The sequence below is a fragment of the Muntiacus reevesi genome, chromosome 14 (assembly GCF_963930625.1).
Source record: "Muntiacus reevesi chromosome 14, mMunRee1.1, whole genome shotgun sequence".
NCBI lineage: Eukaryota > Metazoa > Chordata > Mammalia > Artiodactyla > Cervidae > Muntiacus > Muntiacus reevesi.
Window position 1 is genome coordinate 60,164,467 of NC_089262.1, and position 12,704 is coordinate 60,177,170.

A 12,704-nucleotide genomic window follows, 5' to 3' on the forward strand; every position below is an offset into this window, starting at 1 on the left:
CTAACTCAGCAATCTTTTACTAATATTGCCTAAAATACCTAGCTCTTGGAATTAATTTTAACATCTTACTGGTTTCCTTACCAGTTAATTAGCTGAATAAAATCTTTGACAGGCGTTCAACTTAAACTTACATAAGCATAAAAGTTTTTAACCTTTTAAAAATTGGGGTTTTTCTTGTTTTTAATTTTTTGATCTTTCCATGCAGCATGTGGGATTTTAATTCTCCAACCAGGGAAAAACCCACACCCCTACAGTGGAAGCAAGGATTCTTTTTCTTTTTTTTTTCTATTCAAAATGTTTATTGTCAATATTTTGCTTTGTAGAGATAACAGTTGTAGCGTGCTTTTCTACTTTAATACTTGATAATTACTTGATCTGCTATTTTTTTAAATTTATTTTTAATTGAAGGATGATTGCTTTATAGAATTTTGTTTGTTTCTGCCAAACACCAGCATGAGTCAGCCATAGGTATTCATAGGTATCATGAATCAGTCCCTCTTGAGCCTCCCTCCCCATTCCACCCCTTCAGGTCATTGCAGTGCCCCGGTTTGAGTTCCGAGTCATACAACAAATTCCCATGGGAAGCATGAATTCTTAACCACTGGTTGGCCAGGCAAGTCCTTTGAAGAATTTTGCTAATATATTTCACTCTGTGGCAGAAATGAGCCCTAGTCCTGTCCTAGGCAGTGAGCACCTTGACAGCGGGACTGTTTCTGCTCAATATTTAACCCTCACATCAAGCAGTGTCTGGTACATGAGCTCTAAATAAATTTTTATGCAATCAACAAACACTACCTAAAAGGTATTTAATTTTTAAAAGAGGAATTTTATAACTGGCCCTAATTATCATTCCTGTTGTTTTAATTAACTTTGTCTATTTCTTAAAGGAGTTTTCTGGGGCTTGTTATCAGGGACCCTGGGGCTAAAAGCCATAGCACTGGAAAGGGGAATTTTGTTCAATATTTTCTCTGAGATCTGTTGGTTGTCAACCTGAGTCAGATCAGGAGAGAAGTGGTCATTTTAGAGTCAATCCCAGCATAGGTTTTTTGGTGCCTGTTCTGTTGTGGAGAGCACTTGCAAACAATAGAGTGATATACCCAAATGGATCACTGGAGTTTGTTACTTTATGGTTCAGCAGTAACAAATTGGCCTGTAATGCAGGAGATGCAAGAGATGTTGGTTCTATCCTGGGGTTGGGAAGATCCCTTGGAAGAGGAAATGGCAACCTGCCCCAGTATTCATGCCTGGAAAATTCCATGGACAGAGTAGCCTGGCGACCTACAGTCTATGGGATCACAAAGAGTTAGATGTGACTGAGCGCATATAACCACACAGACACACACACACACAATATGAATAGGAACTAACACTTCGTGGGTATGGGCCCTTAGTAAGAAAAAGAACCAAATGGAAGGGTAAATGGTTTAAGGTAAAATCAGTTTAAAGCATATGCCTGACATGGGGGAAACACTAGTACTATTTTCACATATGACTGAGCTTGCCTTTGGAGCGAACATCTGTCATTTTTTTTCTCCCCGTGGTTTTCCTTAGGAGACTGTGCCTCCTGCCTTCCAGGTGGTCTGGGGGCAAGCATGGGTTGTTAAATAGTCATCTCCGTTCTCCCCTCAACTCCATACAGTGGTGCATTTAAATCCAGGGGAAATGGATTTCTGCCTCCTGGAAAACTTAATCCTGAGCCCAATGATCAATGAGGGGATTTAAGTATTACCAAAGAGGCACCCAACATGGCTGGCCATGACTTCCTGATTGAGATAGCTGGTCTAGTTTCAACCTTTGGGACTGCCTACTTCTTCAGCTTTTCCTTCCATTAATTCCCTTTTGCTTAAATTAGCTAGATCAAGTTTATGTGGCTTGCAACCCACTGTAGTAACTGATGTCACACCTGTTTTCCAGATGAAGTGATTTAACCCAAGTCCCACCCTCAGTGGTCACACCAACTGCAAGCTCATGCTCTCTCTTCCAGATGTTGGTGCAGCTTGAGTTTACAGTTCTCCTGGAGTGGAAGTAAAGAACATCTGACTTTTATTGAAGAAATGAGTTCTCTTTCCCAGACGACTTTTCCTACTGAAAAGCTTATTCACGGGAGAAAAATATTCTCAATATACTTCTAGAAATGGTAATAAGTCTATGTTGATTAACTTACATTGAATTTATTTTAACTGTATTGTTTGATCTAATGGAGTACCCTGGCAGGACAGAAGGGTTAAACTAAAAATCCTAAACAATTCCCTTAATAATCTTAAGTAATTATAAAGAAAAATCTGCAGACAAACAGCAAAGAAGGACTTTATTCATTTATAACATCATTTTGTAAACAATCACACTGTGCATTTTGAAATTCAATAATAACAAATTTTTTTCTATGGATTTATAGCAAACCCTATATAAAGTCAATGAGTTAATTCAAGAGTGAAGATGAATAGGGAGGAATAATTTCCGAAAACGTTAAATTACAGCACTTGATACACAGACAGATAACCATCTGTACCATAAAAATTTACATGCCACAAAACACTCACTTATAATTTTAAATATGCAGTAAAACACATTTATAAAAACAGCATCAACATTAACTTTTTTATAAACCAGTGACTCAGAGGAATACTTATTAAAACTTACTAAAAATCAGTAAATATTGCAACTGAGGTAAAAATTTATAAGTAAACAAAACTATCATTTATAAGGGCCAAAAGTAAACTGAAGGGCAGACGACACTTTCTGACGACTCTGTCTACTCCTTGATGTTCTGAAGCAGTTTCAATAAATGGGACTCAATAACCTGTTGAACTAAAACAGACAGATGATCAAGACTACAGCACGCTCATTACAAAATTTTAAAAACTATCAAATTCAACTTAACCTCAGCAACTTTTTCCTAAAATAATTTGTAATTAGGATATACTCATAGTTTGAGGGAGATAAGATTACAATGCAATACGTAAAACTTAGTCTATCACTGACTTTAATAGTTGTTCAAGTTATTAGATTTTTCTGTTTTTGGCTTCTAAATTTTAGAACTGAAGAAGAGTCCAGAATATAAGGTTATTCTAAGGAACAGAGAAAGGGCAACTACCAAGCACTGTATAAACAGTTTGCTATGAAACATTAAACACATCTGTAAATAGGTGTGCACTTATCCTCCAGCAACTAATTATTTGGGTGGGTGAAAAGTAGCAGTAACAAACTCATTTCTAGACTTTCTAGGAATCTGTTGATTTTGCCCACAATTAAAAGTATATGTCAGAGTTAGGATAACATACATGTTCCATGACTGCAAGTGGTGAGAACAGTTTAGACCACTGGCTTCTATTATTATAGAACTTTACTAAAATGGAACCTGACAATTCTAAAACACTTACCACTTCTATAGCCCAGGGCTACAGCTAGATCCATAGAATTATACCCAGAGTCAGTTTCAATTGTTGGGTCCGCTCCATTTTCTATACCAAAATAGAAACATCTACATAAACAAAATGAAAACGTGGATATGTTTGCCCATGGTGGCTCATGTGCAAATAGCAGGACAGATTGTTAGCAAATTTGGAAGGCATTTTCGGGATAGTCTGACAAAGTATAGAGTACAGGAAGGGCATAGAATTCACTCTGGCAGGTCAGAGGGAAGACACTTTAAATATTCAGGCATCCTCTAGAGCCTAATACACAACTACAGACAGAACTTCAGCTTAAAGACTATGTAGATAGGGAAAAGAGAAAAAAGCCATGGGTTCACACGTGAGCTCTGAAAGCAAAGCAGCAAGGACAGATGCTGTGGCTGCAGGCATGCTGTGTGATGGAGCTGTGGCTTACATGGGAACCTCAGGGAAGGGGCTGCTCGGGGGTGCATAATGTTTCAGTGACAGCTCATGATTCCCGTGAGGCCAGCTTGTAAAAAAACAATGTCTTCATGTGGCATTTTCTAAATATTCCCACTTTTATCTGCTTACCTAAGAGCATTTTTACACATTTCACATGATTTCCATGTACAGCGTAAAGCAAAGGTGTCCCTCCATTCTGGGGGGGAAAAAAAGGTGATTTAGGTTTTCAAGGATAGGATTCAAATAATTTAGTGCTGCTGTGTGAAGCTTTACTAAGAATTGGGCATGTAAAAGTAGTTTAAGCTAATTTTAAAATTTTGTGAGCAATGCTTAAATCAAAATTAGGACAGTAACTTTTTCTTCTAGGTGTTTCATTAAATAAAGGTAATTAATTATTCTTCTAAGTATTTAATATAGTTTTCCAAAACCTAAAAATCAGTATTATAGACTCACCCAATCATACTCATTTACATCAACTCCACAATCCAGCAGCATTTTGACGATGTCTGTGTAGCCCTTACTACAGGCCAATGACAGAGCACTTTCCCGACCTTTTCCTAAAAGCTGGGGATCTGCGCCCTGGAGTGGGAATGGAGACAAAAGACTTCTCAGTTTTTTGATAATAAGAACATTGTTACTTTCGTCAATAATAATTATAGGTCAGGTAACATTCTGGGGTTAACACAGTACTAACACAAACGTCTACTCCTGGATGCTCCGTTATCAAGGTTGTCCGAAGGTCTTCCTTCTTCCCTCTACCTGGATCCTAACTATCTTGCCACTTGGGGCCAAATTACATCTTCTCCATGAAGCTTCTCCTATAGACTTTTGCTCCCATTGCGGTTAGCAGGGGCTGGGCATTCACTTCTCTCTCACTGCTTCATGAATGATTAGACTTGCCTGTTTAACTAGATCCAAGTTCCACAAGGATAGAAGAGCATGTAAACTTTCTTTTTTTTTTGGTCCTCTACCATTACATCTAGCTGGCTGGAGATACAAAAACTACTATATACTTAACTGAACTTGAGTAACTGTACATATACATTGTCTGAGGCGTTTTCCTTACATTCTGAAGTAGAAACTCTACCACAGCTATTTGCCCGTGTGCTGCAGCCCACATCAGAGGGGTAAATCCTTCTTCGTCCGTGTGGTTGATAACATTTTCTATTTAAAAGAAAAGCAAGTTCTGTGATCTAATTTAACAACCACATATTAATACTGCTATGAAAACACTGGCATTCTAAAAAGGTGACTATTACTCAGTGAGGTTCACATTGTGCAGATTTGGGTTCACTGAACTCCTACTGTGTTTTTGCAATTTTCAGTCTGAATGTATTAAAATATGCCTCAATGTACATAGTTGAGTTCAAACAGTACATTATTAAAAGTATAAACTACTGGATACAATATAATGCTAGGTACAGGACAGTCCATAGAACACCGGTCTCAGAATCAGGAGACCAGAGTGTGAATGCTGACTGTCGCTTTCCAGCAGTGTGACTCTAGGCATATCATTTAACTTCTCTAACATCCACAATAAAACCTTGCTCATCTCAATGTAAAAGTGGGAGGATCACGATAAAAATTAGGTTAATGATAGCCCTTAGCATTATATAAATATATATTACAGAAAGTCCAAAATCTTATTAAAGCTATTTTTACTCCCTAGTTAACATTGCTGCCTTTGAATTTTCTCAAATTTTTGGTATTATAATGTGAATGAAAACTGAATGATTTGAAAAACAGTTTTATGCAATTCTAACTCAAAACCATTTTTGTTTGCTAGACTCAGTCTACTGGGTCCACAGTTTTGGCCCTAAATTTATTTAGTATATTGAGAATAAGACCTTCAAATATTTATAAACAAAAGATAAAATAAGTCTTTCTTATAAAAAAAATGACATGATTCTAAATGATGAAATGAGTCTTTCTTATCAAAGAATGACATGATTTAAAAAAACCACTCTTTAATCATATGCCCTGCATTCAACTGATAATGTTGGGACAACTGGCTAGTTTTTCGAAAAATGAAAATAAGAGTAAATCTCTATCTTTACCTCATTACACCAAAACATGTTCCACATAGGTTAAAGAAATGTAAAAAAGGAAACGACAGAAATTCTAGAATAAGGCATGAGTGAATTTATAAACTTGGAGCAGGAAATCATATCTAGGCAAGATATAAAACTTAGATGTCACAAGGATAAAAGTTTACCACTTAAAAATGTTAAGCTTTGTTTGAAAATATCATAAAGTCAAAGGAAAAATGGGAAACTGGGAAAAAAATATATGCAACATAAAGCATAAAAGTGAACTTCTTTAATTTAGGTAAGAGCTCATACAAATCAATATAAAACAGGCAGTTCACACAAAAAGAAATTCAAATAGACCATAATTTTAAAAAAGGAAACAAAACCAGTATGAAATACCCATGAGATCAGCAAAGATTAAAGTCTGATAGTATTCGTGTCAGTGAAGTTATAGGGAAGTAGAAACTCTAACTCTGGTGTGAGAACAGGGCAAACATCTGGTTATATGTATACAAAAATAAAAATTCATAAACCTTTTGACTCAGTAAATATACTTGTAGGAATTTACCCTATGGATATACTTCAAAACAATGCCAACAATATTGTTACTTAATAAAAACAAACTGGAATCAACTACTACCAGGAGGACTCACTAAAAAATAAAGAACACAGCATATATAATAAATGCAATACAATGCAAAACCACAGACCTATTAAAAAAGAATGAAACAGTCTTTGTGTGTTTACATGGAAATATCTCAGAATTTAAGTGAAAAAAAGTAAAGTGCAATGCAGTGTGTATATTTTTTTTCAAAAAAGCACACACATATTCTCACATGTAGCCCCACATAAATAGAAATATCCTCCAGAAAAGTCTTCTGAAAATATAAGAAACTTACAGTGTGTGCATTTGGAGAAAAGTCTAGGGTGGTAAGTGAAGCTGTAACTTCTATACATGACATTACTATTTTTTAAAAAGTATCTATTGGGTTATCTGCCTGGTGAGATTATGCAACTATTTCTTTTTTTTTTTTTTTTGCAACTATTTCTTTTTTATTTTTATACTCTCTTGTATAAAAATAAAAAAATAACAAATCTGACAAATCCTATTCAATTTGTTTTAAATACATTCTTAAGAATAGGCTAGTACCTTGTTCGATTCGAGTAGCCAGGTAGAGCATCTCTCCCTGGGCAGCCAGCTGGTGAACAGATAAAGCTGAAACAGTACCATAAAAAAGTTTCACATATCTGTAGGCTATATCATCATCATCTCATTGTTTATGTTTGTGTAGCAATTTTCTTCTCCAAAAAACAACCCATCATTTTATTGTTTAGGAGACGTGCATTCAATCCCTGAGTTGGGAAGGTAATGGCTACCCACGCCACTATTCTTGCCTGGAGAATAACATGGACAGAGAAGCCTGGCAGTCCACAGGGTCGCAAAGAGTCGGATACCACTGAGTGAGTAACACTTTCGCTTTTCAACTTAAAATATAGCCTAACATTTGCAAATGTCAGCATTATCTTAAATATATGAGTCTGAGAATTGACTCAGATATGTTTAAGGTAATTCTGACAGCTGCAAAGTGTTACTGTCAATGAATATGCAAATTGTTTGACCAATTATTAACAATTTGAATTGTTACTGATTTTATCAATTAAAGAAATGGTTTAGGTACTTAATTTTTAAATCTCTCTTGGGACTTTCCTGGTGGTCCAGTGTCTAAGACTCTGTGCTCCCAATACAGGGGGCCCGGGTTCAATCCCTAGTCAGGGAACTAGATCCTGCCCCAACTAAGACCTGGCACAGACAAAAATAATAAATAAATAAAAAGTTTAAAATCTCTCTTTATCCAAGCTTATAAGGAGGTTGGGTCTAAAAGACTCTTGTGTTTTAACTGACTGAATTAATTTAAGTCCCAAATATTATTTCTTAAAATAATGGGTATTTCTTAACTTTAGGAGAACTGAGGAAATAAATGAAAACCTAGCCTTGAGAGTAAATTCTTGAGTACAGATCTAGCTCTGGCCAATTAGCTGTGTGAGCCTGGAGAGCTGATTAAACACTTTTGTCTGTATCATGAGGGATGTGAACCACATGATCTCTAGCTGTTTTTTTTAAGCTCAAAAACTATGGTTTTGGGGAATTCGCTGGTGGTCCAGTGGTTAGGACTCAGTGCTCTAACTGCAGGGGCCTGGGTTTGATCCCTGGTTGGGGAACTAGGATCCCTTAAACCTCTCAGTATGGTTAAAAAGAAAAAAAAAATCTATGGCTGGAATATTTTAAAGTAATCTCTTTATTTTAAAACAAAGCCATACAGGCACAGTTATATCATAGCTCACTTTAAAATTAGTATCACTCGATCCTTGACTTCAGGTGATATGACTGGGTGGCCTTAATACAGAAAGGAAAGCAATTGGGAGCCACATGCAAATTTATATAAATGTCAATAAAACAAAAATCAGCCTGAGCTGGAGTTAAGAGTCATGAATTCTTTCTGGCTTACCTGTCACAGCATATGATTAAAAATCTGGAAGGATATAATGTTTCCAGAGTAAAGACATATATTTCACCACGCTTTAGAATATAGATACATTTACCTTATATTCTCAAATACAGTTCCTAACATCAAACTGCTGACTGGTTTTCTCTCATTAAGAAATCTGAACTATATAGAGTATTTTCTAATTTATACAGAAAATCTTAATTTTATTTCTTTCAGAATAACTCTACATTTAAAAAATTGTAAATTCAAAGTTTTTAAAGAGGTGGTTTCATATTTATATTATATTCTGATTAAAAATTAAATTAGAGATCACTCAGTTTTACTACAAATTATTTATTGATCAGTGATCTAGTTTACAAGTAAAACTCACTCCAAGAACACAAAAACACAATGTCTTGCTTTGCCCAAAGTTCAGAATAACTCATTTTTTATATTTCTATAATTCATTTTTTTACTATAGTTTTTATAGTAAAACTGTAAAGGTTTTAAGAATTAAAATTTCAATCCATTCTCAACAGAGAAACATAAAACATGATATACTCGAATATGCAATAATATGTTAACGTTTTAAATTACTAAAACTATCAGGATATTACTTAAGCTTTCCAAAACAGGATATGCATTTAATGAAAATAATGTTTCAAAGCCAAACTCTTGAAACTATTACAATGGCAATAACAATATTTTCATACAGCAGTGGGAAATACTTACAATTTGCTAACAGAGGTGTGGTTGAGACCTCATTTCCTCTGTGTTTGTTGGTTAAAGTAGTTGACTGCTTTATGGGTGAGAAGTGCTTTGTTGTAGACGGAGTGTAGACATGCCTTACTTGAATTCCCGGAGAAGGAGATGTATGGATATTGCATTCAGCTAGGTAAAATTAATTTAAACACATTAAAACAATATTTTAACAACAAAGCATTTCAAAGTTCTATGTCAATGCTTACATTAAAAAAAATATAAGATGTATAATATCTTCAACTGGTTCTCAAGTGACATTATTTTTTGCCATAAAAAATTTGTACAAGTTTCAGAAAAAAAAATCAATATTAATCTTGAGCAATATTATCCAAAGATAAGTTTTTTTTATTCAATAGATGGTTATAAAAGTAAATCTACAGTATGATGACAGATTTCACTGCATTAAAGCACAGAAAGCTAATGCCAATCACATATTCATGGAATTAATTCATTTATAAAAGGCACATATTTTTTTCTCCTGTAATTTTAAAAGGTACAATAAGAAACTTTAGTAGAGAATTTGTAAGTAAACATAGGTCAAGCAAGAAATAAAAAATCAACATGTACTTATGGACATTATATAACATGAAATTATTTAATTCTGGTTTCTGTGAGATTCTAGAAAACCATATTAAAAGGTGACTTCCAAACTCTCTTCCCAAACTAAAATTTCATGAACAGAAAGGAAAAAACAAACAAAAACAAAACAAATGCAGATATTTATACCATAACTTTCAACCTTTAAATAGGACAGATGCCACCTCCAGGTCAGAGTTAACCTGATCTTGAATATTTTTACTGTCCTCTTCATTTAAGGACTTCACAAACCGAGAGCAGACATTCATATCAAACCGGTTAGGCAGTATGAACTTCATCCCCACGGCAACGCCCTGAGCCGGTCCTTCTTCCGCACTGGAGTCCAGCTGACGTTCTATTTTAATGTCTGGCATGCCACTTAGGCTGTAACTGCTGGGACACTCGTCCACTATCAGCTGCGCTCCAATATCCAGATTTGCTGATGTAGCCATGATTTCAACCGAGTTTCAACAGTTAAAACATTCCTTCATGATTTCCTCTTGGTTTGAGAAGAAAGGTATACTATGTATTCTTTGAATTTGGGTATTAAAACATCTGGAAGAAAAAAATTTAAAATATATCAACTTAACGTACAGAAAATAATCATTTTCAATCACATATGTAAACAGTGCTCTTACAAGCATCGATAGATAATAAAAAGCATACAATGTTCAGAGGTAGAAAAACCTGGGTCTGAGTCCAAGTTTCACCATTTATTAGCTGATATGAATCTGTTTAAGTTCCTCAACCTCTCTAAGCCTCAGTCTCACTTGTAAAGTGGGGATATACCAATAATCTCACAGAATCCCAGCAAAGATCAGATGAAATACAGTAACACTTTCACCTCCATTACTAGGTCCCAACCAACTGTACTTACCCTTACCGTCCCTTTCCTATTCCTGAATACTACGAACAGGATTTTTTAAAAATCAGGCTAACAACAAAAATAAACTTTTCATGTAAAAAATATTAACCTCTGAGTTCATTTTTTAACATGTTGTTTATAACTGGCTCTCAGTTTGAGTTTAAGAAAAAGGTAGAACCCATTTGTACTCAAATGTATCAGCAACTACAGTATCCTTGATTCCTGAGTAGTGAAAGGCTTTACAAAGTCTTGGTTATGATAACTGAAGACATATTTATTAATCAGTTTTTGTTCAGATCAAGTGTTAGCAACTTAATCCAGGTTTTTATTAATATGGAAAATAAAAAATAGATTATGGTTTCTTTTGCTTTAGCATCTCTGGATATTAAGATTTAAGTATAATTTTTGGCCCCAATCTTTTAAATATTAAGAAATAAGGGTTAATGATTTTTAACCAAATATTGATTGTCAAGACATAAACCGAATAAATGTGAATTCTCAAAATACAGGTTATAAGCACACCTGTTACTGAGTCATTCACCACTGTTTTAAATGAGTTTTCAGTAAGGTAATCACTGGCACTTTCCTATGGACCTTTATATATATAATCTGAACAGAAATTTCATTTTTGTACCTAAATTTGCTTCTAAAAAAAGAACTCCAAGATATATAATTGTCTTAGATATATAGTCACCGAGACAGGAAGAAAATAAATAGCATTCAGTTAAGTTTTTCATAATCTTCCCAGCGGCTCAGTGGTAAAAAAATTCGCCTGCCAAAGCAGGAGATGCAGGTTCAATCCCTGTGTCGAGAAGGAAATGGCAACCCATTCCAGTATTCTTGCTTGAGAAACCCCATGGACAGAGGATCCTGGCAGGATGCGGTGCACGGAGTCGCAAAAAGAGTGGGACAGGACTTAGGGACTAAACAAAACAATTTTATCAAGTTAAGGCTTACTGCCTCAGAAATTTTGAGGGTGCAGGGTGTTTTAAAGTTGTAATTAAATGGAACTAAAAGAGGATCACAGTGGAGCAAAAGTTGGCAAATCATACATTTTACAGATAGCCCCTGTTTACAGTTTTAAAACACCTTCCAAGATTTTTATAACAATCCTTTTTATGTTTTTATTTAATTTTTACAACAATCCTTTGAGTAGTCAGGGCAGGTAATCATAATCAATGTCCACTGTAGAGAAGAGAAACGGAGCTCATGACTCCCAACACTCCGTTCATTAAAATAAAAAGCAGCACTGAAGCAAAAGAAACCGATTCTTTCTAAACCAAGTGGAAATAGAACGCTTATCTTGGCACCAGTCTAGAGAGGAGGAGAGGCAAAACTGACCGGTTAAGCCGTAATTTTGAAGTATAAGACAAGAAGGGGCGGGCAGGGGGAGACGATCCAGAAGGGGAGGCGGTGAGAAAAAAAACGGTAAAGCTAGGATCACCTCAACCTGTCAGAGCCCAGGGAGAAGGGGAGAGCGGTCCTAACAAAATAAAATGGGCAACTGGGTTATTCCCCAGTGGGTGCTAATAACAGGAACCCCCGGCCCCCCCCCGTTCTTCTTCATCCTGGAGTTGCCCTACGAGAAAAGGAAGGTGCTATGAGAATGAATGATGCCTCACAGGCGACAGGTGTCCCGGCGTCCCAGGACAGGAACCCGCTGGAGGGGAGACTGTGGCAGGGAGGGAAGTCTCTCTCTGTCGCCACCCGCCAGCTCTGCCCGAAAAAAATCCCAGCGCGGCTCCAGCACGGCGGGCGGAAACTCTGGCTCAACCGCGGCGGGCTGGTCCCGGGAACAGGGACTGGAGGCTGCCCGGGTGGGGGCGCAGGGCCTGGCGACCACGCTCGGCAGCCCACAGAGAGCCGGGCCTCTCCATTTGCGGCCAGACTCACTGCAGGGCCCCAACCAAGCCCCGGCCTGTTTTGATAGCCACGTCACTTCCGATTTCTGCTTTCGGTTTCCGGCCAAAAACGTTCAGCGTCGTTGCAGCCGAGAGGACTTCCAGGTATTTTCCCGCCGCTGTGCTGCGCGATCTTTACGTTCCCAGTAACTACGGAGATAGCGTCATTTCAGCCACGGCTCTGGGTCTATCAGGTCTTGGCCTCGCCCTCTGGCCACGCCTCCTCTTCCACCGTGGCCCCGCCCACC

General features: G+C 36.7%; 1 protein-coding gene and 1 long non-coding RNA gene across 2 annotated transcripts in view; one reads left to right on the forward strand and one right to left on the reverse strand.

Moving 5' to 3' along the window:
• The window catches only part of LOC136146577 (uncharacterized), a 38,298-nt gene extending 29,243 nt beyond the window's left edge, over positions 1-9,055 (forward strand). Inside the window, exons 2-3 of the long non-coding RNA XR_010659021.1 lie at positions 1,985-2,137; positions 7,202-9,055. This is a non-coding gene — a long non-coding RNA (uncharacterized lncRNA). The remainder of the gene's footprint in view (positions 1-1,984; positions 2,138-7,201) is intronic.
• On the reverse strand, positions 2,292-12,619 carry ANKRA2 (ankyrin repeat family A member 2). Its single transcript, XM_065905521.1, has 9 exons — positions 12,178-12,619; positions 9,854-10,245; positions 9,085-9,243; positions 7,017-7,082; positions 4,903-5,000; positions 4,290-4,415; positions 3,966-4,032; positions 3,381-3,461; positions 2,292-2,808 (listed from the first exon to the last, which is right to left on the reverse strand). Exons 2-9 carry the CDS (start codon positions 10,140-10,142, stop codon positions 2,753-2,755), a joined length of 942 nt encoding a protein of 313 aa, XP_065761593.1. The 5' UTR covers positions 10,143-10,245; positions 12,178-12,619; the 3' UTR covers positions 2,292-2,752.
• Positions 12,620-12,704: the final 85 nt, after the last annotated feature.

Bases quoted from the DNA above. Each gene is read 5' to 3' on its own strand.
- ANKRA2 (XM_065905521.1), bottom strand. From the start codon at position 10,142: ATGGCTACATCAGCAAATCTGGATATTGGAGCGCAGCTGATAGTGGAC. The intron at 3,462-3,965 runs GTAAGCAGATAA...ATTTTGGTATAG, and splicing joins ATGTGTAAAAATGCTCTTAG to AAAATGGAGCGGACCCAACA. The intron at 2,809-3,380 runs GTAAGTGTTTTA...TGTCTGTTTTAG, and splicing joins AGCCCTGGGCTATAGAAGTG to TTCAACAGGTTATTGAGTCC.